The following is a 22,994-nucleotide window of genomic DNA, read 5'->3' as shown; positions in this document are numbered from 1 at the left end:
ACAGGTTCTTCTTTGAAGGAATTAGTGTGTAACTTCTGAGAATTCATGTATCTAACAAATTTTTTTTTTAAATATGACAGAACATTGTAGTATTTTGTAAATGAAATTTTAGTACAACTATGCTTGCAAAAAATAGTTAGATAAAAAGTTAATATTAATAACAATGATTGGAAAGTACCAACATTTACATATATAACATTACAATGTACTACGTGGGAAGTTCTTACCTTCGAGACAGGTGTGTAACATAAACGCTGAGTTTAACTTATATGAATGTAGTTTACTAAAGGCATATTTGAAGAAAGCTTTAGTATGTATTTTAGTAAACTTCAAACTTTCAACAAAAAATTTATGATTTATCCGTTTGCGAATCGTTTTTATTTTAACGGATACCGGATATACCAAATAACGAATACGGATAACTCGCCATAGCAAATTTAGCGACGTATATCTTTTAATAACATATATGATCGGTACACAAATGACCAACTTTTAAGTTCAACATAAATTATTGTTGATATATAGGGTGGAACAAATTTTTCCTTACAAAAAAGAAGAAGAAGCATCGCTTTGCATATACTTAAATTCTAAAATATTTCTTAACAGAGACCTCGTACCGCGTGGGTGCAATGCTAAAATAGTTATCGTGTGTATAAGATTTAGGGAATATGGTAGCATCATTGGATGCATTCATCGCGAGTTCTAATCTATTCAAACGTGGAAGTTTAATTCCAAAATTTTAATAGCTATTGCTGGGCATACCGAAGGACGACAGAAGACCAACTTTGAGAAATATATATATATGGATTGAGAGAGTGTTCTACAACTTATATAGAAATTCTCATAATACTTTACAATGTATTAATAGTGAAAGCTATGTGAGAGAACGTATTGTAATATTTGTAACAACTCAAAGCCTAGCCTTGTTTTTTTAAATTTTTTAAGGTTTTTGTGTAGTAAATAATAAAACATATAAATAGATGTGGTTGTATTGACTTTGTTCGTGGTCTAATACATTCACAAAGCAAGGTTGGAATGTTCAAGAAACGAATAATTTTTGTATTCACTAGTTTAGCTTCAGCTGGTATCGCGTAGTTGGATATTTATTTGCACATCTTTTTCATTTGCACACCCGTGATAATCACACAAGCTAACATGCTTTCAACAGTTCGTTAGAATGCTCACACGAGACTCCTTCATATTGACTCCGGAAGTCTTAAGTGCAGGTTGTGACTTTATGAGCTCTATGAATTACTATACTCTCTTGAGTATATTGTACTATTGTGACTAAGGAGGCAGTTTGAAGGTGGTGTAGGTGGTGGCTAGAGGAGGCTAGAAAAAGGTTAGAGAGCCATAGATTTTCAGCAGTCTGACACTGTGTAGTTCATTGAGTGTGAATTAATTTTTTTATTTACTCGGTTTTTCGACAAGATATTGTAATGAAATGTTCGAGGGCCGAGTCGAGTCAAGCAGAGCCAAGCTGACTCAAGCCGAGCCAAGCCAAGCCGAGTCCAGCCGAGCCTAGCCAAGTGGCACTGAAAGGGGGCCTCCCACTATACATATAAGAGCACACACCATAATCGAAGAGCAGAGCTGTTCTGCACCTGTTTCACTGATTATTGCATGCTTTTAGCTGTAACCACTTATGAACAAAGTAGAACATAACTATGTATACACTCTTTGCACTGATTCTTGTGTTGGTGGAGTAGTAAAGGCAGCACACAAAACCTTTACAATATATATGTATGAAGTTCTATTCTGAAATATAATCACATGTAGGCTACTACTAACCTTCATAGTTATTGCATTAGACAATAGTTTCCTCAAATAGTTGGTTTCGTGAAACAAAACTTAAAATGGACACCAAAGATGGCTAGGTAGGTCAAAGAATCATTTAATGATTGAGAGGCTAAAGTTACTTTGATTCTTTATAAACTAGCCTAACACATACTCACTAGCTGTCAAACTAGACCTAATACATACTCACTAGCTGTGAAACTAGGCTTAATACATGCTCGCTAGCTGTCAAACTAGGCCTAATACATACTCACTAGCTGTCAAACTAGACCTAATACATACTCACTAGCTGTCAAACTAGACCTAATACATACTCACTAGCTGTCAAACTAGGCCTAATACATACTCACTAGCTGTCAAACTAGACCTAATACATACTCACTAGCTGTCAAACTAGACTTAATACATACTCACTAGCTGTCAAACTAGACCTAATACATACTCACTAGCTGTCAAACTAGACCTAATACATACTCACTAGCTGTCAAACTAGGCTTAATAAATGCTCGCTAGCTGTCAAACTAGGCCTAATACATACTCACTAGCTGTCAAACTAGACCTAATACATACTCACTAGCTGTCAAACTAGGCCTAATACATACTCACTAGCTGTCAAACTAGACCTAATACATACTCACTAGCTGTCAAACTAGACTTAATACATACTCACTAGCTGTCAAACTAGACCTAATACATACTCACTAGCTGTCAAACTAGACCTAATACATACTCACTAGCTGTCAAACTAGGCTTAATAAATGCTCGCTAGCTGTCAAACTAGGCCTAATACATACTCACTAGCTGTCAAACTAGACCTAATACATCCTCACTAGCTGTCAAACCATGCCTAATACTTAATCACTAGCTGTCAAAATTACCAGCTCTGGTGTTATCTTAGTCAACAGAGTTATAATGTATTTATGGCGCCTTTGTTTAAAAACAATGCTGTTTTGGCAACTATCTCTGATGCTCTAACTACTGATTTAAAACTCTTGATATTTAACAGAAAGCTGCAACACATTCAGAAGTTAGTTTTAAAAATTATCATCTTATTTCTTGTTTGACGGTTGCTTGTTTCCATCTATTTTGTTCTGAATCGTACTGGGATTGGTCACTTTTAATAAAATATAGGATTATTGTAATCAATAATAAAATGCTGTACAATCAAATGGGAGCTGTAATTATGGCTGGCTTAACCAATATTGAGCATGGCTTCAGTAATTAGATGGTCAACCTACATCCTTTGGTAACGTCAGTTACCTCTCCCAATTAAAATGCCCGACATCTTACTGAGAAAGTTTCAATTATTATTATTAAGCATGGTTGTATAATTTACTTGTGTTGTAGCTCTGCTCATTGGCTTTGCTGTTACTTCCTGGCGCAGAAATAGGAGAGCTCACGAGCAACATGGTAGAACTCAGCAACCTAAGAAAGATATGTCCAAAAGAAAGCCTCAAAACAGCACATTGCAAAGACTATCAAACTCAAGACTTGAACAACAATCCTCTTCACACCATCAGCAGTCAGACCATTCCGAAAGTTTTGCTGCAAATCAAAACCAAAGACATAATTATGTACATAGTTCTGAAAATCAACCTAGCTTTAATCAACAAGGTAAGCTTTAGTTTTTTTTGTAAAAATTTACATTTATTTTTATTTACTATAGCGCTGACTGGTGTACATTTTAGAAGATACTTTGTAGGCATAAAGACGGATCCCGTAAAGCAGCAGAATGTCTCAACTGATGCAGGATATGCCAAACAAATTTCTCTCATTGGCGCTAACAGTGCTCCACATATTCTTTTAAGTGAAGGAGTTCAGACAACTCCTCGTCGGCATTCTTTGAAGCAGAAACGCAGAACCTCCTTGCCCATGAAGTTTCGACATCCTCAGAGAAGGAGACATACCAAAGAAAAGACCAACTTAGAAATGAGTTACCAGCGGCCTTCTCTTACACCTCATATGGCTAAAGTTATACAAGAGTCAAATAACCGCAGGAGGTCTTTGACGGGATAGTTGGATATTATCCTAATCCTTGTTTTCATCTGAGCAAATTAAAAATTGATAGTTGCACTTTGCTAACAAATCAATGCAGTTTTTGGCTAGCCTACACATGGTTTAAAAGACTTGATGAAATGAATTCTGCTGCCAGAAAATGCTGACTTTATTAACTAACCAAACTAGTCTGAACATTTTAAAGTCAACAGCAGCACAAAAAGTTATCTTTGAAGGTCAAATCAGTAGAAATGTTGTAAAGCAAACATTCTTTTTTTTAATATTATATTACAGCTACTCAAATCATCATGCTTATCCTTTTGGACATACAAATGTAACTTAAAAGTTTGTAATAATCATAATTGTCCAATTTTCTGATAACGTTGCAGCCTCGCCTAATATTATGTTTGTTTACATGTATTTTATTAAGATATAATTATTTTGGTTTTAAAAGTTTTTGAAAAGATTAAATTATAGAAAATAAATGTTATTAAGTTGAATGCATTCCAAAAGCTTACCTTTGTTGGCACATAAAGGTCATTGATGATTTCTCCCATGCCATCTCTTCCCTGAAAATGACTTTTCATGGCATCCAAAATTGTCTAAATGGTATTTTGAGGTTCGGTATGAGTTTTACAGCTCTTAGTTGTGATATAAAAATAACTAAAGCTAATTTGTCAGCGATAAGCATTCTGTGGCTTGCTGTTTTACACGCAGGGCTGCAAAAGAGAAGGTAAATCTCATCATGTCAGAAAATACATCCTGTTATTACCATGGCATGACAAATCCAAACTGAACGGCTTTTCTACCCAGATTCACTTCAACTTTCCCAATTTTTCATTATCTGTGTTCAAACAGGAGGCTTTGTCATTAGGGTATTCTTTACTTTCAATTTTTCGTTTTAAATTTTCATTAACAAAGTTTGTAAAAGCCTTTAGCCCTTTTATTATTTAGCCCTTTTATTATTTAGCCCTTTTATTATTTAGCCTTTTTATTATTTAGCCCTTTTATTATTTAGCCCTTTTATTATTTAGCCCTTTTATTATTTAGCCCTTTTATTATTTAGCCCTTTTATTATTTAGCAATCAATATGCGTTTTAATCATACTTTCTATTTTTAAAAATTTCATGTTGGTATCAGAAAAATCATCTCATACCATACAGATTAAAGACGCATAACACTTTTTTGTTTTACAAAAAATTGTTGCGCTGTTTTGTTTTGTAAGTAGGTGTTATTGTTTTCTTTTTATTTCTTTGCTGCAAAAGTTTTGTTTGATTTATCACATTATTAGTGAGTTATTGACACCCTAAGTAGTTGAAGTATCAGTCTGGCATTGATAGATAAATACTTGTCAGTTTATCATAAGTCAAACAAAAACTGCAATATACGCTGGGGGGAACTCAGCTGGCCGGCATCTTAAACCACCTGCTATGTCCCACAAAACTGTCTGCTCCTCAATTGTTTTATGAAAACAATTAACTACTACGGTGTTTGAAAGTTTTCAAAACAGTTTAAAATTTCATTCTTATGTCTAAGTTTTGTCTGGGTTCCAACAATGAGTTGCTTGCTCACCGAAGTATTGTTTTGGTCAAGTGCAGACAACTCTTTGGTCATTTTTATTTTGAACACTAAATGTTGCATATCCTAACCACAAATAGATGCTTACACATTTTGTAGTGGGAATCCATTGAAAAGATTATTTTTTGTTTTTGTATTTATAAAAATGTACAAATATACAAATAATTTTTGCTTTTGGAAACTTTTATAAATATGTAAGTTTAATAATAATAATAATAACAGTGCAAAAACTTATGATCTTTTCATCAAAAGTTTGATTTTGTTCACGTTTTAAATTGCTAATATTGTATTATTAGACAGTGCTAGTAACAATTTTTAATTTTTTCTTTGACTGCATGTTCGATCAAAAAGTCAGCAAACTTTTCTATAATATTTGTGTAACACAACTCTACCATCGTGCGCTACCCATATTAAACATGAGCTATAAAGTGTTTTGTAGTCACTATAGTATTTTGACCTGAATTGATGCACAGCGTTTTATAGCAATAATGGCTGGCAAAAAGCCAAAACAACAACTTTGATCACATTTTATCTAAAAGGCTATAAATCTGACACCAATCTTAGTTTTGGTGTCGGTTTATCGTGAGTCAGCATGAGCATTAATATTTCATATTTTTAAAATGTAGGAGAAGCTGGAGCAGCATAGAGATGTTGGTATAAGTGATGCTTTGGTTATTCTATTATACTGTAGCTAAGGGACGCTTTTGCCGCGTTGTTATTTACTATGCAAGACTGATAAGCAGCATTATTGAAACAGCAATCGTTCCTGATACAATCCTTGGCAGTTTATAGATAAGCACAGACGAAGGTTGTAGTGCTCAATCGAGTTGCAGTATTTTTGTTACTTTAAACAACACATGTATGTAACCTACATTTCTAGCTTGATTTACAAAGGTGTTTTAATCACTACTGGCACATTTGAGTATATATTTGAACATTAATAATGTGGGATTGTAGCTTTTTAAACATTGATCAAATATCTTGCACCATGCAGCTGTTATTAACATGTCTCAATGCTATGTAACCTGTTTAGACTTGGCAGCCGTCATTGTTCGGTGTCTTTTCTGTGTCAATGCTATGTCAACTGTTTAGACTAATCAACTGTCATTGTTCAGTGTCTCTCCTGTGTCTATGCTACATGTATGTCTCCTGTTTAGACTAATCAACTGTCATTGTTTAGTGTCTCTCCTGTGTCTATGCTACATGTATGTCCCCTGTTTAGACTAATCAACTGTCATTGTTTAGTGTCTCTCCTGTGTCTATGCTACATGTATGTCTCCTGTTTAGACTAATCAACTGTCATTGTTTAGTGTCTCTCCTGTGTCTATGCTACATGTATGTCCCCTGTTTAGACTAATCAACTGTCATTGTTCAGTGTCTCTCCTCTGTCTATGCTATGTCACCCGATTAGACTGGGCCGCTGTCATTTTTCAGCCTTTTATTTGTGCCAACGCTTTGTCATCTGTTTAGACTTGGCAACTGTCTTCAGTGTTTCATTTCTGTCGATGCCATATCACCTGCTTAGACTTGGCAGCATTCATTGTTCAGTGTCTCATCTGTGTCACTGCAACGACACTCATTTAAACTTGGCAACTGTCCTTGTTCGGCGGCGCATCTATGTCAATGCTATGTCACCTGTTCCAAAGCTCTCTACCATTCACATAGAATCCTTTTTCTTTCTTTTCGCAAACACTTCACTTCTATTTTTTTATTCGGAAGTAGAGTTTTCCTTCCTTACTCTGCTAATATTAAATAAATTATTTACATTACCACTCACTTCCTGAATGCTTTATCTTTTTCATACATAAAAGTGTTAAAATCTTTAAAATGGCAAGTTTTTTTAAAGCAAGCTAGTTTTGGTTCTAAATCTGAACTAGTTTATTAGTAGCAATTTTTTCAGTTTATTAATATAAGGGCATTTCAGATATAAAATATTTTAGGATAAAATGCATCCTGTCATTATATGTCAATATTATGCCAAAAGTTTTGATATACATTTTTAAAAAGCTTTGATTGAAGTACTTTTTATTTAGATTTAACAAATTGAATAAATTAAGTCTAGAACGATTACTTTTAGTTTTTTAGTTAATCATTCATTTTCTGAATGCGTGAAAATCCTTAAAAGGATTCACTCTGAACAACACATAACAATAACCATCATTGAGCACGTTTAATGACTCTCTGTTGACAGGACATAGTAACAGTGATGCTCAGCAACACGCGAGAAGCTTGTCAGTATGCCAACTGGCAGGAAGAGATGCTTCTGAAACAAAAGTTAAACATTATCAACAGCAATGAGAAAAACAAAATTCAAGAGATTTACACTCAGCAAAGATTGGTGCAACGGAGATTCCAAGTAAAGGTAGGCGCCATTAGGCTCCTGCTGTATTTAATTCCACAGTTTGCTTTACCATATTTAAGAGATTTTTTTAGTCAAAGAAAGCTTCAAAATCAGTTTTTAGTCAACAATTATTGAGGCCCAATAATTAGAAAGTAAAAAGGACAGATAGAGACTATGTGTTTTGTACCCAATGTCTCTCAGATGGCTGAGAGTAAGTTATTTTAATTGGTTTTGATAAAAGAATTTTAATTAATGACCTTATGACTAAAAACTAAGTTTCTATGATCCATAAGGATGAGAGTACATACTCAAGGCAGGGCAGTTTTCAGGGCTAATAAATCTCTCCATCAAATCATTACACGTAAACTAATGACAGCCCGTTCAGCTCTGACTATGATTCTCAAATCAATGTCCTAGTTTGTCATGCAGTTACTAACTCATTTTAATACGTCTATTATGTATAAAAATATAATACGTATAAATGCATTTATAAGTTCCTTTATCTAAGCAATTCCATATCTCAGTTTCTTACTAAATGTTTAAAACATATAATATATTTAATATTGATCGTCATTTTTTGTTAATATAAGAGATTTTGGAAATTTTAAGGTTTCCTAGTTGTGTTGATTATCATTAATATTGCAATTACCTATCATGATTTACCTTGGATTGTTTTCAGTGTTCTCAATACCTAAAAACTACTAGCTGCAAGCCAATGTAGTCACTTGAGATATACCGTAAAACCTCTAATTGACCGCTGTGGCGCTCTATTTTGCAACTCTTCCTTTATGGTGGCGGTCAATTGGAGGTGGTGTTCAAATAGAGGCTGGCGCTGTACTATTCAAATGGCTTGTCAGAATTTTAAAAAGATAAATTTAGCCCTTTTACAGGCAAAGCCAATTTCACCTATGTTTTGCCCTCTTTTTTTCCGGTGGAGCATTATTAACCCTTTTGGATGCAATTAATCTGCCAACATAACTCCAGCTTGTTAAAGATCTATTAATAAATATGCATTGAGAAACATAATATAATCAAGAAATATCTCTACCAATTGATATCTATCGCTTGCTATTAACCTGCAATGATATTATAGCCAGTGCCCTGCTTTGCAATTTGTTGGAGCTTTCAATTTTTATTTTATTTTGTATTCCAATTCAAAGACATACTTTTATTTTATATTTAACAAGTTTGCATAAAACACATTGCACTCCTTGATATGTTTGCTACAGTTTGCAGTTAAAACTGGCTTTTTATGTGCAATAGAAGAGGAGTTATGAGCGTCGATCTATTGTAAGCCGTGTTAAGATAAACGCAAGGATGCTATTAAATAATATGCTATAAATCCGCGAACTTATAAGTTATATAATGATAATTGATCAGTAGCTAAAAATATATATACTCATGAACAAATGGCATAAACGAACCAAACTTGTATTAAATACAGAAACTAAAATTAACGCTTATAAAACAAAAATATTTGCATTGTATGCTCTGTTAGCTGCGTTTTGATTGCTATTTTTGATGGAACGAACATCTTCTGGTTGCCCAATACCTTCCAAAATGTCTTTTGACCTCAACTCTTCTTCTGCACTGGTGAACTAGTTGATATTAGCGTAGAAGCAATTTTTAGGCAGAGCAATACTGGCCAATACTTTTACGCATTGCATTTAGCATAAATGTAATGCGTAAAATTTTGTTCGTTAAGCGCAACCTTAAGCCTAAAACTAATGGTTTGTCTACCATCGTAAATGTAAACCACTTTTATATATATATATACATGTACTTCGAAGTATCATGACCGCATTAAACAAAAAACTGCTATTAGTCTGAGACAGTTATTAGTTATTTTTATGGTATTACTTTCAAAGTTTTAATAACAAAAAACGAAAAGCTTGTGACTTAGACAACGAGAGAATTAATTGTTATTGGTGTAAACAATTCATTATTAATACTATTTTGTGGACACTTTTTCATTGATCAATTGACATTATGGGTTCGTGAAAATCAAAGATTGTCAAAGTGGTGGTCAAATTGAGGTGGCGTTCAATTAGAGAGTGGCATTTTTTTTCAACCCTTCTCTCACGGTGGCGACCAAATAGTGGTGCCGTTCAAATAGAGGTGGCATTCAATTAGAGTTTTACGGTAGCTGTTTTTAATGTTTCAGCTTTTTTAAAGCTGCTATAAACAACATTATCATAATTTTTTTTAACTTATTAAAAATATAGCAGAGTATTTGTCAAATTGTATGAATCTTAAATGTTATCAGTTAAGGCTTCAACTCGTACTTTGTCATTATTTATCACCAAAGAAATGTTTAAACTCGCTAAACAGATATACAGATATAAAATCTAGATTTGATGCAAATCAGATGGTGCACTTTCCAGGTTCTTGAAAGTATACATTTTGGTTTTTGTCTCTCCACACATGCTTTTATATAATCCAAAACACTGCTAACAATAAAACTCGGTTTAACTTTTTTTATGTCTGAAACCATTACATTGAAAATATATGTTAGATTTAACAAATTATACTTGGTAAGTGGTAAGCCCGGTGTGACTCAGGATTTCTATCATCACCAATGTAAATTGCTAAACTGCTTTCATGACAACAACCCATGAATACGTTCATGGAGGGCAGTTGTCCTTTGGTGCATGTGAAAGATAGATTGTAGCGCATTGGAAAATAAAAGTTTTCAGGTTGCTAATTGAGCTTGGCATGGTTTGAAGGGGGCCTGCATTTCAGTATTAAATAAGCCATAGTGAGCCTTCTCTTATAAGGTGTATCTCATGCAATAATGTTTTACCTCTGCAGAACACAATTCTAATTAGAGTACGGATTATACTAATAAATTGGGATGTGATGGATTAGTCCAGGTGGGAAAGTGTTTGCTACTAATTGAAATGCTATGAGTTCACGACGCACACAAGACAGTTTCTTTGAAGCACTCTAATCAATGTCTATATTATTTTTACATTCATTTGGAACAGTTTCAAGGAAGATGAAATCATTGTTTCATAAGTGCATGTAAATAGATGACGCTAAATTTTCTACAGTTGTAATACTAAGTGAGGAGTAATAGACATATATTTATATAGTCAACTAAGATTGCTTTGGTCTCCTGCAGCTCTGGAACAGTAAAATGGTACAAGCAAGGCTACAACATGATAGGGAGCTTGTAGAAGAGTTACGGAGCACCAGACAAAATACATTCGAAGATATCAGCAGTTTGCGCTGTTTAATAGGTGCTCCCAGAAGGCCACGCACTCATCCTTCACTCTCTAGTCGAGAGACAGAGAGATTCGAACCTGGTAACATATTTTCCAATCATCTATGTCAGATAATCAGACATAATCACACACTCCTAGCAAAGTAAATACACCTCTCTATGGCCTTTTTGATGATAGCCGCTTATACTTGCTTCTTATCATTGAATTGCTATGTACCTATGTCTATGTTGACTAGCCGTTAAGTTTTTGTTTGTCAAAACACCCAATCATAAGATTGAGGAACTCTCCCAGCGTGTAATTAAACAGCTATGTCAATTAACTTGTATTGAAATAATTTAGGAAATATTGTGAGGCAGAGGGCTGTGTCCACATTGCAAGCAAACATGGATGAAAATTTCACCAACAGAAAGCTCCCAGCTAGGCCTTCCACCGTCGGAGCAGTCCAAATGATGACTACGAAAAGTCCGGCTTTCTCGAAAAGAGTGGAAAGGTTGCCAGTTGTAAAACACAGCGTAAGTAACAGTTTCGTGTCAGAGAGATATTCAATGCTCTTAAACATTCATTATAAACAATATTATGATAAACATGCTGTAGGTGCTGCTTGTTTGTGGCAAATGTTTGGAAACTTACTTTTTTATGCCATTGCTTCGCCCTAAGCATTTTTCTGTTTTTTTCCTTTTGTCCTACTTAATTGGCATTCAATATTTTCTCTGATCTAGTAGACCTACTGTTTCATTCATATTCAGTCTACTGCTGTTGTGTCTCACAGAATTATACATACTTAAAAATAAGTATGTATAATTCTGTGAGATTTGTGAAATTTATTTTATTTCCTTATCCACACATGTAATATAATATTTATATGGTAGACAGTGTTGTAATGATTGTGTTCACTCGCATGATTATGTATAGATGTTGCCATTGTTAACAATATCATCAATAATGGAAAAATCTTTTAATCTTTTTTGCGTTGGTGTTATGTCGAGGAGGTAAACAGAACGTGGAAAGACCTCCTGAAATTATTAAAAACAGTTTTTTGATTCAGAAGATGGTCAGAATTACTACTAATACAATTAAAATGATTTGCATAAACACCAAAAATAAAATCGTTCGACAGTGGTAGCGGAAGCAAGGTTAGTTTGTTCCCATGGCACATGTCAGGGTAAATGGTTCTTGATGCGCTACATTGAATCTGCTATAGTCTTTCTTTACGTGTAAAAGATAAAATTATGTGCCAAACAGGTGTACCATACAGCAGTAAAGACCTGATATTAGATGTATAAAATGTATACTAGTGCCCTGGAATTCCCATGTGCCGTGAGAGATCGGCATTCGTAATAACTATACGCACAACTACTCTTGAATGTACAAATATGGTTGAGTGGTGCAGGCAGTAGCACGCTTGGCTTAGAATCCGTGTCTGGTTTGACTACAGAGTGATGCAACCTGTTTTGCTAATACTCTTAGTGTGGCCTCAAACAGGACAGGCGGACATGGCTTTTAGTATGGTAAATTAGTACCCCGATTAGCCATCTATTGATTAGCTGATTGAGTGGTGTAGTGGTAGTGTGCTTGATTGTGAATTTGATGCCCTGGGTGTGATTCCTGTGGGAAGCAATTCATTTTTTTAATGTTCCTAATTAGTATGGCTTTGAACTGGCAGATAAACATGACTCTTATTATAGTAAATATTTACTAATAGGTAAATTTGGCATTTGTTTACAGATATTACAGATATTTGCTGATTTCTTGTTGGATATGTTTTTCTACCTTCAGTACAGAGGGAGAAAGAAACACTTTGTGAAGGATTCGAAACAGCCATTTGGAACTCTAGCGTGGACTAATGACAGCTCAAAAAGTTTGCTAGATCCGCCATCAGTGGCTGAGAAATCAGTTAAAACTAGCAATATCAGCAATCCGTATGAAGACAGACTGGCCACATTCTTTGAGTCATTGGAAAAGTATAAAATACATCAAAACACATGACCTTGACACATGACGTTGAAGTCAATATTCTCCTGATTTTCAACTTTAATATTTCTACAAGTTAGAGATATTGTTTGTTGTTTTTGTACAGTTTTCTTAGTATATATGTCAACAGATCCTGCGTGTCAAGCATTTGGATCTTGGAGTTGCCTTACTCTCTTTACATGAGTATTCATTTCATTACTGTCATTTGAGTTCACACATTGACTACTTTTCTTCAACTCTTGACAAATTATATTGAATTTAAATATGTTTTTTATTAGTGATGGGTTTAGGAAAATAACAAATGAAGTTTATTCTTTATTACCTGTTAAAACATCAAAGTTTACTAGATCAATTTTTTCAACTGTTTGCAAAAGGAAAGTCAAGTTTGCAGTTGAAATAATTTAATAAAAACAGCATTATTAGTTTTACTTTCAGGCGGTTGTAAAATGTCATGACATACTGTTTGTCATCATTTACATGAATTATCAATCTGAAATCAGAAACTTTTGTTTCTCTGTCCTGATCTTATTAGACTGCGATGCCACTTTGATAAACTTTAAAACCGATTCTCTCTCTAAGTGTCATGTCTGTGGGGACAGAGGCGATTGTGGTTGTCCCCAATAAACATGACTCTTCTTTCCAGGTTTCATCAGTGGTTTGCCATTGCCTTCTGTTGGGTGTTTTTATTGAGACGTCATCTATAGCTAGCTGGCCGTTGGCTCACAAAGGAGCTTCCCCATCCTTTTTCAGGCTTTTTTTTTAGTCCTGCAGGGTTGCTACCCAGCCTCCTCATCTATGCTGAGTCGTAGATGAAGAGCCGATTTGGTCGCTGACGACCCAACCAGAATTGTGGTTGAATGCCCTGCCTAGCACCGCTAACGGTCCTTATGTAACTCAACTTCTGACCTATTGATCCTAAGTCAGTATAGTAACCACTAAACCACAGGTGCTTGCAAAAGATTACAGCTGCTATTAGATTACATTTGAATTGAAAGTGAAAAATAATCCATCATTTGGGTCTACATTGGTTCATAAACTAATAGTTATCGTCCTCCGCTACTTTTAGCAACAAGTGATTATTACGGTACTTACCCTATGAATTAGAAAATGATCCACAATTTAATCAAATAACAGCACATTTGTATTTGACAAATCCATAGGGTGCAGTCATGGTTCAGTAGTTAATGCGCTGGCATACAAGCAGTAAGTCAGGGGCTCGAATCACGGACGGGCCATCGGAGATGTTTGAAAGGGCATCCAGCCCCAATAATGCACAATAATTGCATGCCACAAACCATGCATTATTGTGCATGTTGGTGCAATAATGCATGGTTTGTCAACTTGCAAACCATGCTCCTGGAGTTGGCATGATACGTGTTTGGCATGATGACAGCATCAGCAAGCCAAACCAATCATCCTCTGGTTTGCCATGATGACTATCTTCCTCATCCTGCGAAACTAGATGAGGAAAATAGTCAGGAAATACTCTGCACCAGGATATACCATTTGCGGTAGTGACCTTTAAATAAGAAAAACTAAAAGAAGAAAAAGTATTTGTCACAAACCACCGAAACTGGTCCCAGTTTGTTCAGCTGGTTGTGTTGCCTGTTGATAAACTTTATCAGTGTAAAATTCTCTTGATAGCTCATTCAAAATTTTATTCAAGTTATGACAAAACCAAAAAGTATTCATACTATAACACCAGATTTTTAGAAACCAACCTACCTTTACCATTATTTTATACTGTTTCAGGTCAAAAAACAATCAAATACAGAGTACCATCACAATGAAACAGTCTTCCAATAGACTTACGCAAAACCTTTGCATTTACTAGTTTTACAATTAATATTAAAAGCCATTTGTTAAGCCTAGATTAATTCAGACCTGCTGTTTGAGTTTGCCAAGTCCTGTGGGCCCAGCGCCTCAACTAGCTGCAGTGCTACTGTGCATGTAGGCCTCATCATGCCTCAACAAGTAGGAACTAAGCTTTCATTTATTGTGTTCAACTAAATCAATATTATAACTATATATTTACTTTGCATAATGTTATATTTCTACTAATTGATGAAATAAATACACACAGGCACACATGTACACACATATACATGTTTTGAAGGCCACAAATACGATGTATGATAAGTACCATAAATAAATAAATGACAACAATAAACAAAAATGTACAATAAAACACTAAAACAAAATTATGAATTCAAACGCAATGTGCACTAACAGCAAGAAGTCATGTAAGAGATCATGCAAAAGCAAACACCAAAAGAAACAAAAAATAATAGTGAGTAATAGCTTTCTAAAGTTTGCATGTTGAGCCAATCATAAAATACTTGGCAAGATTTATGGAAGTGTAAATCTACATGTACACATACTTTGCGCTACATTTAAAAGGTAAGTCTTTCTCTCTACAATTACTTCTCTATTAAAGTTCAAGGTCGATGTAAATGTACTTAAAATTAAATGACAACAGTTTGCTCTTTCGTTTTGTTATAACTAGTAACTTATCAGATTGCGTTGTTTACTATAGAGTTGTCTGCTTCCGATCTCAAACTCATAATTCTCATGATCTACAAAGAATGGTAGAGATCAAACTTGGCTACATCTTTAACAAAAAGTTGTAACTTACAGGTTAAATTTGTGCAATTTGAATCCGAAGTATTTGGTAAGAACTTCGTCATCAATGCAAACATCTATCTATGATTTATTTTAGATTTCAGGAGTGATTGTCGCACATACAAGCGTTGCAAAGCTACTCCGCCAAAAGTTGTGAAGGGTCTTACATTAGACAATATAACTGAGCAGTCGAACAACCCATGTACAGTACTCACAAGTGTGATGGTTCATCCTGTGATTTTTGAAATTATCTCCCCTGTCATATTACCTGCTTTACTATTTTTTGTAAATAAATTGAACAGAATTGTGCACTGCTTTTAGTCAAATAAACTAGCTACATTTATTTTGTTGTAGAAGTTACTTCATTCAACGCATTATATTTTTGTGTGTTTTTTATGTTTTGTCACACTTTAAATTCGAACCATCTCGAATAGACATAGTTAGTTAAAAGCACATCGTTGAATTTTTTAAATTCGTTGAATTGTTAAATTACAAAAATAAAGGATCGTGCAAAAGTCTCTTTGAACTTACCAGTACATAATATATATAACATTGCCTTTGCCACCGAAGGAAGACATCTGATGGATGCAAAACAGTTAAATAGTCTTGCTATAGTAATGGGTGGTAGGTTAGCAGTTGTAGAGTAGGCAGTCGATTCGTGGTATCTGGTAACTATCTTGCCTTTATCTCGACGGGGTTGCTTGATAGGTCTGTCATTGGTTCAGATAGAGATTCCACTATTGTGGAGTCTGGCTATAGTAGTTAGGGGCTATCCACTCCGCAGGAATAACTACTAAAATGTCCAGCCATGACATCTAGTAATGATTCCACAATCGTGGAGGTAGCTATTCACTCCACAGGTCTCAGGGAATCCAGACAAAAAAATTTCTATGCTGAGAACCTCTCTAGTATCTGTAAGAGTACTGCATCGCCAAGGAGGAAGTTGTCTTTTTGATTTACAAACGTTACAGAAGTAACTTGCAAAGAATTTAAAATATTCATTGTGTATCATGCTGTGTTATGAATTCCCTATGAGGAAAACCCTAATCATTATCACTATAGCCATCAGCTGGTGCAACAAAAGATTTCAGATGCAACAAAAGATCCTCAATTAAGTCTGATACAACATCATCAGCCTGCTTTATGCCTTGATCATTTGCCATCCGCTACTTACTTACTGTTATGTTTCTGCACAGAAGCAATTAAATAGAGTATTAAATTAGAGAAATGGTTTATTGCACACTCCAGAGACAACTGATTTGATAACAGAAAACCCAAGTATTTATATGTTTGGTCATAGAAAAGCTTTGTAAAAAGCTACAAGCATTATTAATAGCTATAATGAGACAGTACTATATAATATTAGCTTGTATAAAGCTTTAGCTAAAAAGCATAATGTTTGTTGGCAAAGTACCAGTAATACTTGGCACTTGCATGACACCTCCTCACTAAGCTAAAGGTTCTTTCTGGTTCTCTTAGACCTTCGGGGTTTGTCTCTGCTATACTCATCTCCATCAGGTAGACGAGGGTTGCGTGGTCTTCTTCTAGACGGAGGTTGCTCTGTTACAGTTGTAGGGGCTGGTAGTTGCAGTTTTGTCTCCTCTGTTATATCAGGTTTATCTCCAGGGTCTTGATCTTCTTCTGTTGAGTATCTTGGTCTGAGTTGTTCAACATGTCTTCTCCAAGTAGGTCCCTTTGGTACCACTTTGACATTGAGACTACGAGTTCCATATATCTTAGTAACAATGGCTGGAACCCATCTAGGTTGTCTGTTGCGTCTAGGTCCATGATACAAGGCATAGCATGGTGCTCCAAGATTGTAGCTGTGTATCTTGCTAACCGTCTTTTCTGCCAATCGGTTGACTTCTCTGGATTGATGAAACTGTGCTATGTGTGCGGGTGATGGCAATAGGGTGTCAATCTTGCATCTCATCTGTCTTCCATTCAGCAGCTGACTGGGAGAGTATCCTGTAGGAAGTGGTGTCCTTCTATAGTGCATCAAGAACTGTTGTAGTGCAGATTTAGGTGAGAGTGACGATTTCTTCATGGCTTGTTTGAAGGATTGTACTAGTCTTTCAGCTGTGCCATTTGTAGCTGGATGGTAGGGTGCTCCAGTGAGGTGAACAATGCTTCTCTCTTGACACCACTGCTGAAACTCTCCTGAGGTGAAGCTGGTAGCATTGTCAGTGACTATGGTGTGAGGGTATCCAAAGTGTGCGAATATCTCCTCTAAGATGTCTGTGGTAGCTCTGGTAGAAGTAGATGACGTCCTGTGTATGCATGGATACTTTGAGTAGGCATCTATCATCACTAGCCATTGGCTGCCCATGAAGTTCACTGCATGATCTAAGTGAAGACGACTCCATGGCTTCTCAGGTAGCATCCAGGGATGTATAGGATACTTCTGTGGAAGCTTCTGGTGTTCAGCACAGGCAGTGCACTGTCGGCTTGTCTCCTCTATATCAGAGTCAATGCGAGGCCAATAGACAGCAGTTCGAGCTAGCTTCTTCATTCTTTCCATTCCAAAGTGTCCAAGGTGAAGGATCTTTAATACTTCCTGTTGTAACTTGACAGGAATGACTACTCTGTTGCCATATAGAAGACAACCTTCAGTGATAGAAAGTGAATCTGAGATCTTGTGGAAGAGTGACAGCTGAGTCTCCTTCATCTCTTTGTTACCAGGCCATCCTTCTGCTGTGTAGCGCATTACTGTGGCTAGTGTTGGGTCTTTCTTTGTCTCCTTTGCTAGAACATTGTAGTCTGTAGAGTTGAGCTGTTGTCCAATAGTGTGAATAGTGCATACTGTATCAACATCATCCTCATCTTCTCTTGCATCAAACTCTTTATCATGTCCAACTGGCAGTCTTGAGAGGACATCTGCATTTTGATGATGCTGGGTAGATCTGTATTCTATGGTGTAGTCATACTGATTTAGTACCAGTGCCCATCTTGCTAGTCTGTTGGCTGCTAGAGCTGGAACTCCTTTGGTAGGTCCTAGAAGTGTGAGAAGAGGTCTGTGGTCAGTTACCAAGATAAACCGTCGACCATACAGGTACTGGTGATACTTCTTTAGAGCAAATATGATTGAGAGAGCTTCTTTTTGTATTTGTCCATATTTCCTCTGTGTGCTGGTCAGTGTTTTTGAAACATTGGCTATTGGTCTCTCACTTCCATCAGGATAACGATGAAATAGTACAGCTTCCAGTCCAGTTTCTGAAGCATCACATGAGATTCCAATGTCAAGATCTGGGTTGAAGTGTGCTAAGACACTATCAGTTGATAGCATATCTTTCAGTTTGTTGAAGCTCTTTTCTTGTTCAGTGCCCCACTTCCAGGTCTCTCCTTTGCGTGTCAGTTTGTGCAATGGTCCTGTGAGTTGTGACAGATTGGGTATGAACTTGCTGTAGAATTGTGTAGCTCCTAAGAAAGATCTTAGCTGAGTTAAGTCTGTTGGGACTGGCATCTGTTGTACTGCATCTGCCTTCTTTCCTTTAGTGATTCCCTTTGAAGTGAGTTTGTGTCCCAGATACTCTACTGTAGGTTGAGCAAAACAGCACTTGTCTTTTCTACATCTGAGCCCTCTTTCTTCTAATCTTTGAAGAAGTTGACGTAAGTTTTGTAGATGGCTCTCTGCATTGGCTCCACTCACTAGTATATCATCTAGGTATACTGCTACTCCTGGGAGGTCTTGTGTCAGTTGCTCCATGATTTCTTGAAAATACCCTGGTGCTGAGCTTATGCCAAAGGGCAACCTCTTCTGTAGTAGTACTCCTCGGTGTGTTGATAGTGCTAGTCGTCGTTGACTTTCTGGTGCCAACAATATTTGATTGTAGGCATCTGCTAAATCAATCTTTGTGTAGCAATAGCCTCCACCTAGTTTTCTGATTAGATCTTCTGGTAGTGGGATAGGTTTCCTATGTGTTTCTAGCTGATTATTGATAGTCTTGGAGTAGTCTCCACATACTCTGATCTTCCCTGCAGCTTGACCTGTTGTAGATTTGCGTACAGGTACAACTGGTGTTCCATACTGGTTGAATTGAGTTGGTTCCCATATGCCTTTAGCTACACCTGCTTCGTATGCTTGGTTGAGCTCTTCTGTCAAGGCAATAGGAACTGGTCTGGGTCGGCAGAAGACTGGCTTTGTTGAAGGTTTGAAGTTTATCTCTAGTTCAAAGTTCTTGAGACATCCTAGCTCGTCTTTGAATATTTCTGGAAATTCTTTGCACATCTCCTTACACTTGATTTGTAACCTCCCATCTGGCTGGTTCTCTGTGATTGTTGATACAAGGTTCTGTTGTAGCTTGTCATCAATAGAGATGCCTAGTTGCTGTATAGCAGTTCTTCCTAGTAGGTTGAGATCTTGTACAGCACTAATCACAAATGGTAGTCTGACTTCTTTCTGTGCATCCAATTGGGCAGTTAGCTCACATCTGCCAAGCGTCTCTATGAGATGTCCTGAGGCTGATTTGTAGTTAACTGTAGTAGGTTTTAGGTTTGGCTTTCCTAGCTTCTCCCATATTGATTTACAGATGAAGTTGTCACATGCTCCAGTGTCCAGTTCAAGTGTGAAGTTGTCTCCCTCCAGTTTGATGTTTTCAGCAAGTTTCACCATCTTGGTTGATGTGCATTCTATCATCTTTACTGGTTTTTCTGCTGCAGATGATTTCTTTTTCTTGCATGCTCTTTCTATGTGACCTTGTTTAGAACAAAAGTTGCAGGTGGCTGCTTTGAATCTGCAGTCATCCGCTGTATGGTTAGTTCGGTCACATCTGTAGCATAGCTTTCCTTCCTTCTGCTTGTCAGGTGTAGAGTTGTTTTTCTGGATTGGTTTGTATCTTGATTTCTGTTGAGCAACCTTGTTGACTTTAGACGAGTTTCCATAAACTGTCTCTTTGGCAACTTTAGCTGCTTCTTCTGTTTCCTGTGCTACCTGTATAGCTTTGTTGAAGTTGAGTTCATTGTCCTTGACCTTGAAGAGAGATTTGAGAACTGCTTCATTGTTTACAGAGCCGATAAATCTTGTTCTGAGAGCCTCATCTAATGGATCTGTAATGTCTATGAAGGCACATGTAGTTGCATCTTGACGAATTCTGGCAGCTAACTCTTGAATAGTTTCTCCAGGTTTCCTCTGCATGTCACTCCAATACTTGTAACGCTCTCTAACAATGAAGCGCTTAGGGTCATACTGGTCTTTGAGAAATTCCAGTATTTCATCCATGTTGAGGTCGTTGATCTGCTTGGGTGTTGAAAGCTGAGCTGCCATATTACTAAGCTGCTTGTAGAGTGTAGGCTGTTGGTTGGTGAGAAAAGTGCCAGCAATCTTGTCTTGATGAATAGAATTTGCTGCAATGAATGTGTTGAATCTGTCTATGTAATCTGTTAGTAGCTCTGCTGTTGGGTCAAAACCTGGGAAGGCTGGAACAGCGGTTGCAGCTGTTTCTTGTTTCCGTTGTAGGTTTTGTAGTAGTAGCTCCATCAGTTTCTTATTCTCCTCCATTCTTTCATCTTGCTGACGTCTGTATTCCTCTTGTTGCTGCTTGAACTCCTCATGCTGCTGTTGTCTATGCTCTTCTTGCTGCTTTCTCTGCTCCTCTTGCTGCTGTCTCTGGTCCTCCTGCTGCTTCTGCATTAGCTTGATCAGGTCTGCTACTTCTGCCATTGTAGTGGTGCAATTTTGAACAGTTACTCTTGTAATAAACTAGAACTCTTTGTATCGATTTTATCAATGATAAAATCTGAACAAAACTCTTTGTAACTGTTCAAAAGAGAAATCCTTGTCGCCAATTAGCTTCTGTTATGTTTCTGCACAGAAGCAATTAAATAGAGTATTAAATTAGAGAAATGGTTTATTGCACACTCCAGAGACAACTGATTTGATAACAGAAAACCCAAGTATTTATATGTTTGGTCATAGAAAAGCTTTGTAAAAAGCTACAAGCATTATTAATAGCTATAATGAGACAGTACTATATAATATTAGCTTGTATAAAGCTTTAGCTAAAAAGCATAATGTTTGTTGGCAAAGTACCAGTAATACTTGGCACTTGCATGACACTTACGTTCGCACTTACTTCTCCTGACAAAGCGTGTGTCTTACAATTTTAATCTAGGAGTTCCCTGATCGCTATTGAAAGTAAAATAGTTCCAGGAGTGAGCAATCATGACCTATCCTCTCAACACGTACAAAATTGTACATCTCAAATTTAATTGGATGAAAATGGCTTTGAGTGATGGCATTCCTGCTTTTTCAATATCTCTCAGTATTACTGATCTTATGTCTTTATGAGGTCTCTATGAGGCCATAAATCTTTTATCACATATACTTGTAGTCGATAAGTTTGTACACTATAGACAGTTCATCCATGTATTTTGAGCAGTTTCACCTCACCCACACACAAATAATATAAAAAGATTTACTGTTTGATTAGCCTATATCTGTCATTTTTATATGTATTTAAACTCAGTTTTACATCCTTGAGTTTGTACTTTTTTCTTTAACGATTCGTAATAAATAATTATTTTACTAATGTGGATGAGGTTTAAGCTTGCCGTGATCTTTTTTATGTTTAGTCAGAAATAATTTAAATTTAAAAAAGTTAAACTCAAGGCTGAAAACATCTGCAAGCAGCTATCTTTGGGCTAATCTCTCTTCCTATCACCCTTGCTTGGGTAGCACTTCTAATCTTTATGCCTGAAGTAGTTCATAAGGTCAGTGAAGTTCTAAAATTTTAAGGTCTGTATTTACCTATTGACTTTCAAGTTTTGCCAGCAGTTTTTTATCCCATGAGTATTTTGTAACAACTGTGGTGAATGAAATTTGAGTACCACTTATTGTAACTAAACATATTATAGGCTAGATCTATGTTTTTCCAGTGACTAGAGTTGGTAGAAAACTTCAGCAAAGTTCTCTGGCAATTGCTTGGTGTTCTTTTCATAGATCTGGCTAAGTTTTGTTTTTTAAGAGCAAGACTCGTTTTCATAATATTCAACATGGAACTTTTTTTTGACTTGGGAGACTTCAGGATTCATAGAAAGGGAGTAGGGAGTTTTCTTCACTACAGATTTGACACTACTTAGAATTGTGGAAGAATTTTCTTTCATATTTTTTGTGATTTGTTTAAAACAATTATAAAAAATTTATGCAGTTTTTTTCCTTTTTTTAACAACTTAAAGTAAAATTTGACTGAGACCTTTTCTATAATAGCTTGACCTACATACGTACACTGTTTTGCCGTATTAATATTTGCGCGTCATTTGAATAAAAAGGCTGTTTTCAAATACTAAAATAGAAAAATACTTTGAAAATGTAATGAAATGATTTAAATAGTTTTATAATATTAATTAAAACAAAAACTTTCACTGATGAAAGTGTCTATACTACAGTACCTCGAATGTATTTATTCGCGGAGCGCTTTAATATTAGCCGTATTGCGGTCTTGATCGGCCATTTTGCTTGAAAGACT

The 22,994-nt window shown here is 36.1% G+C and overlaps 1 protein-coding gene across 2 annotated transcripts; it reads left to right on the top strand.

Annotated features, from left to right (window-relative positions):
• Positions 1-6,160: 6,160 nt before the first annotated feature.
• LOC137406490 (uncharacterized) lies at positions 6,161-13,279 on the top strand. Of its 2 annotated transcripts, none has more exons than XM_068093073.1 (5): positions 6,161-6,229; positions 7,562-7,732; positions 10,836-11,019; positions 11,278-11,450; positions 12,715-13,279. In XM_068093073.1, exons 2-5 carry the CDS (start codon positions 7,577-7,579, stop codon positions 12,922-12,924), a joined length of 723 nt encoding a protein of 240 aa, XP_067949174.1. In that variant the 5' UTR covers positions 6,161-6,229; positions 7,562-7,576; the 3' UTR covers positions 12,925-13,279. The 2 variants fall into 2 exon arrangements, with proteins under 2 accessions (XP_067949174.1, XP_067949173.1); XM_068093072.1 differs by having other exon boundaries at positions 12,664-13,279.
• The last annotated feature ends 9,715 nt before the right edge of the window (positions 13,280-22,994 follow it).

This window comes from Watersipora subatra, chromosome 10, assembly GCF_963576615.1.
Source record: "Watersipora subatra chromosome 10, tzWatSuba1.1, whole genome shotgun sequence".
NCBI classification, from domain to species: domain Eukaryota; kingdom Metazoa; phylum Bryozoa; class Gymnolaemata; order Cheilostomatida; family Watersiporidae; genus Watersipora; species Watersipora subatra.
The sequence above is the reverse complement of the archived record's forward strand: the minus strand, read 5'-3'. Positions and strand labels throughout refer to the sequence as shown.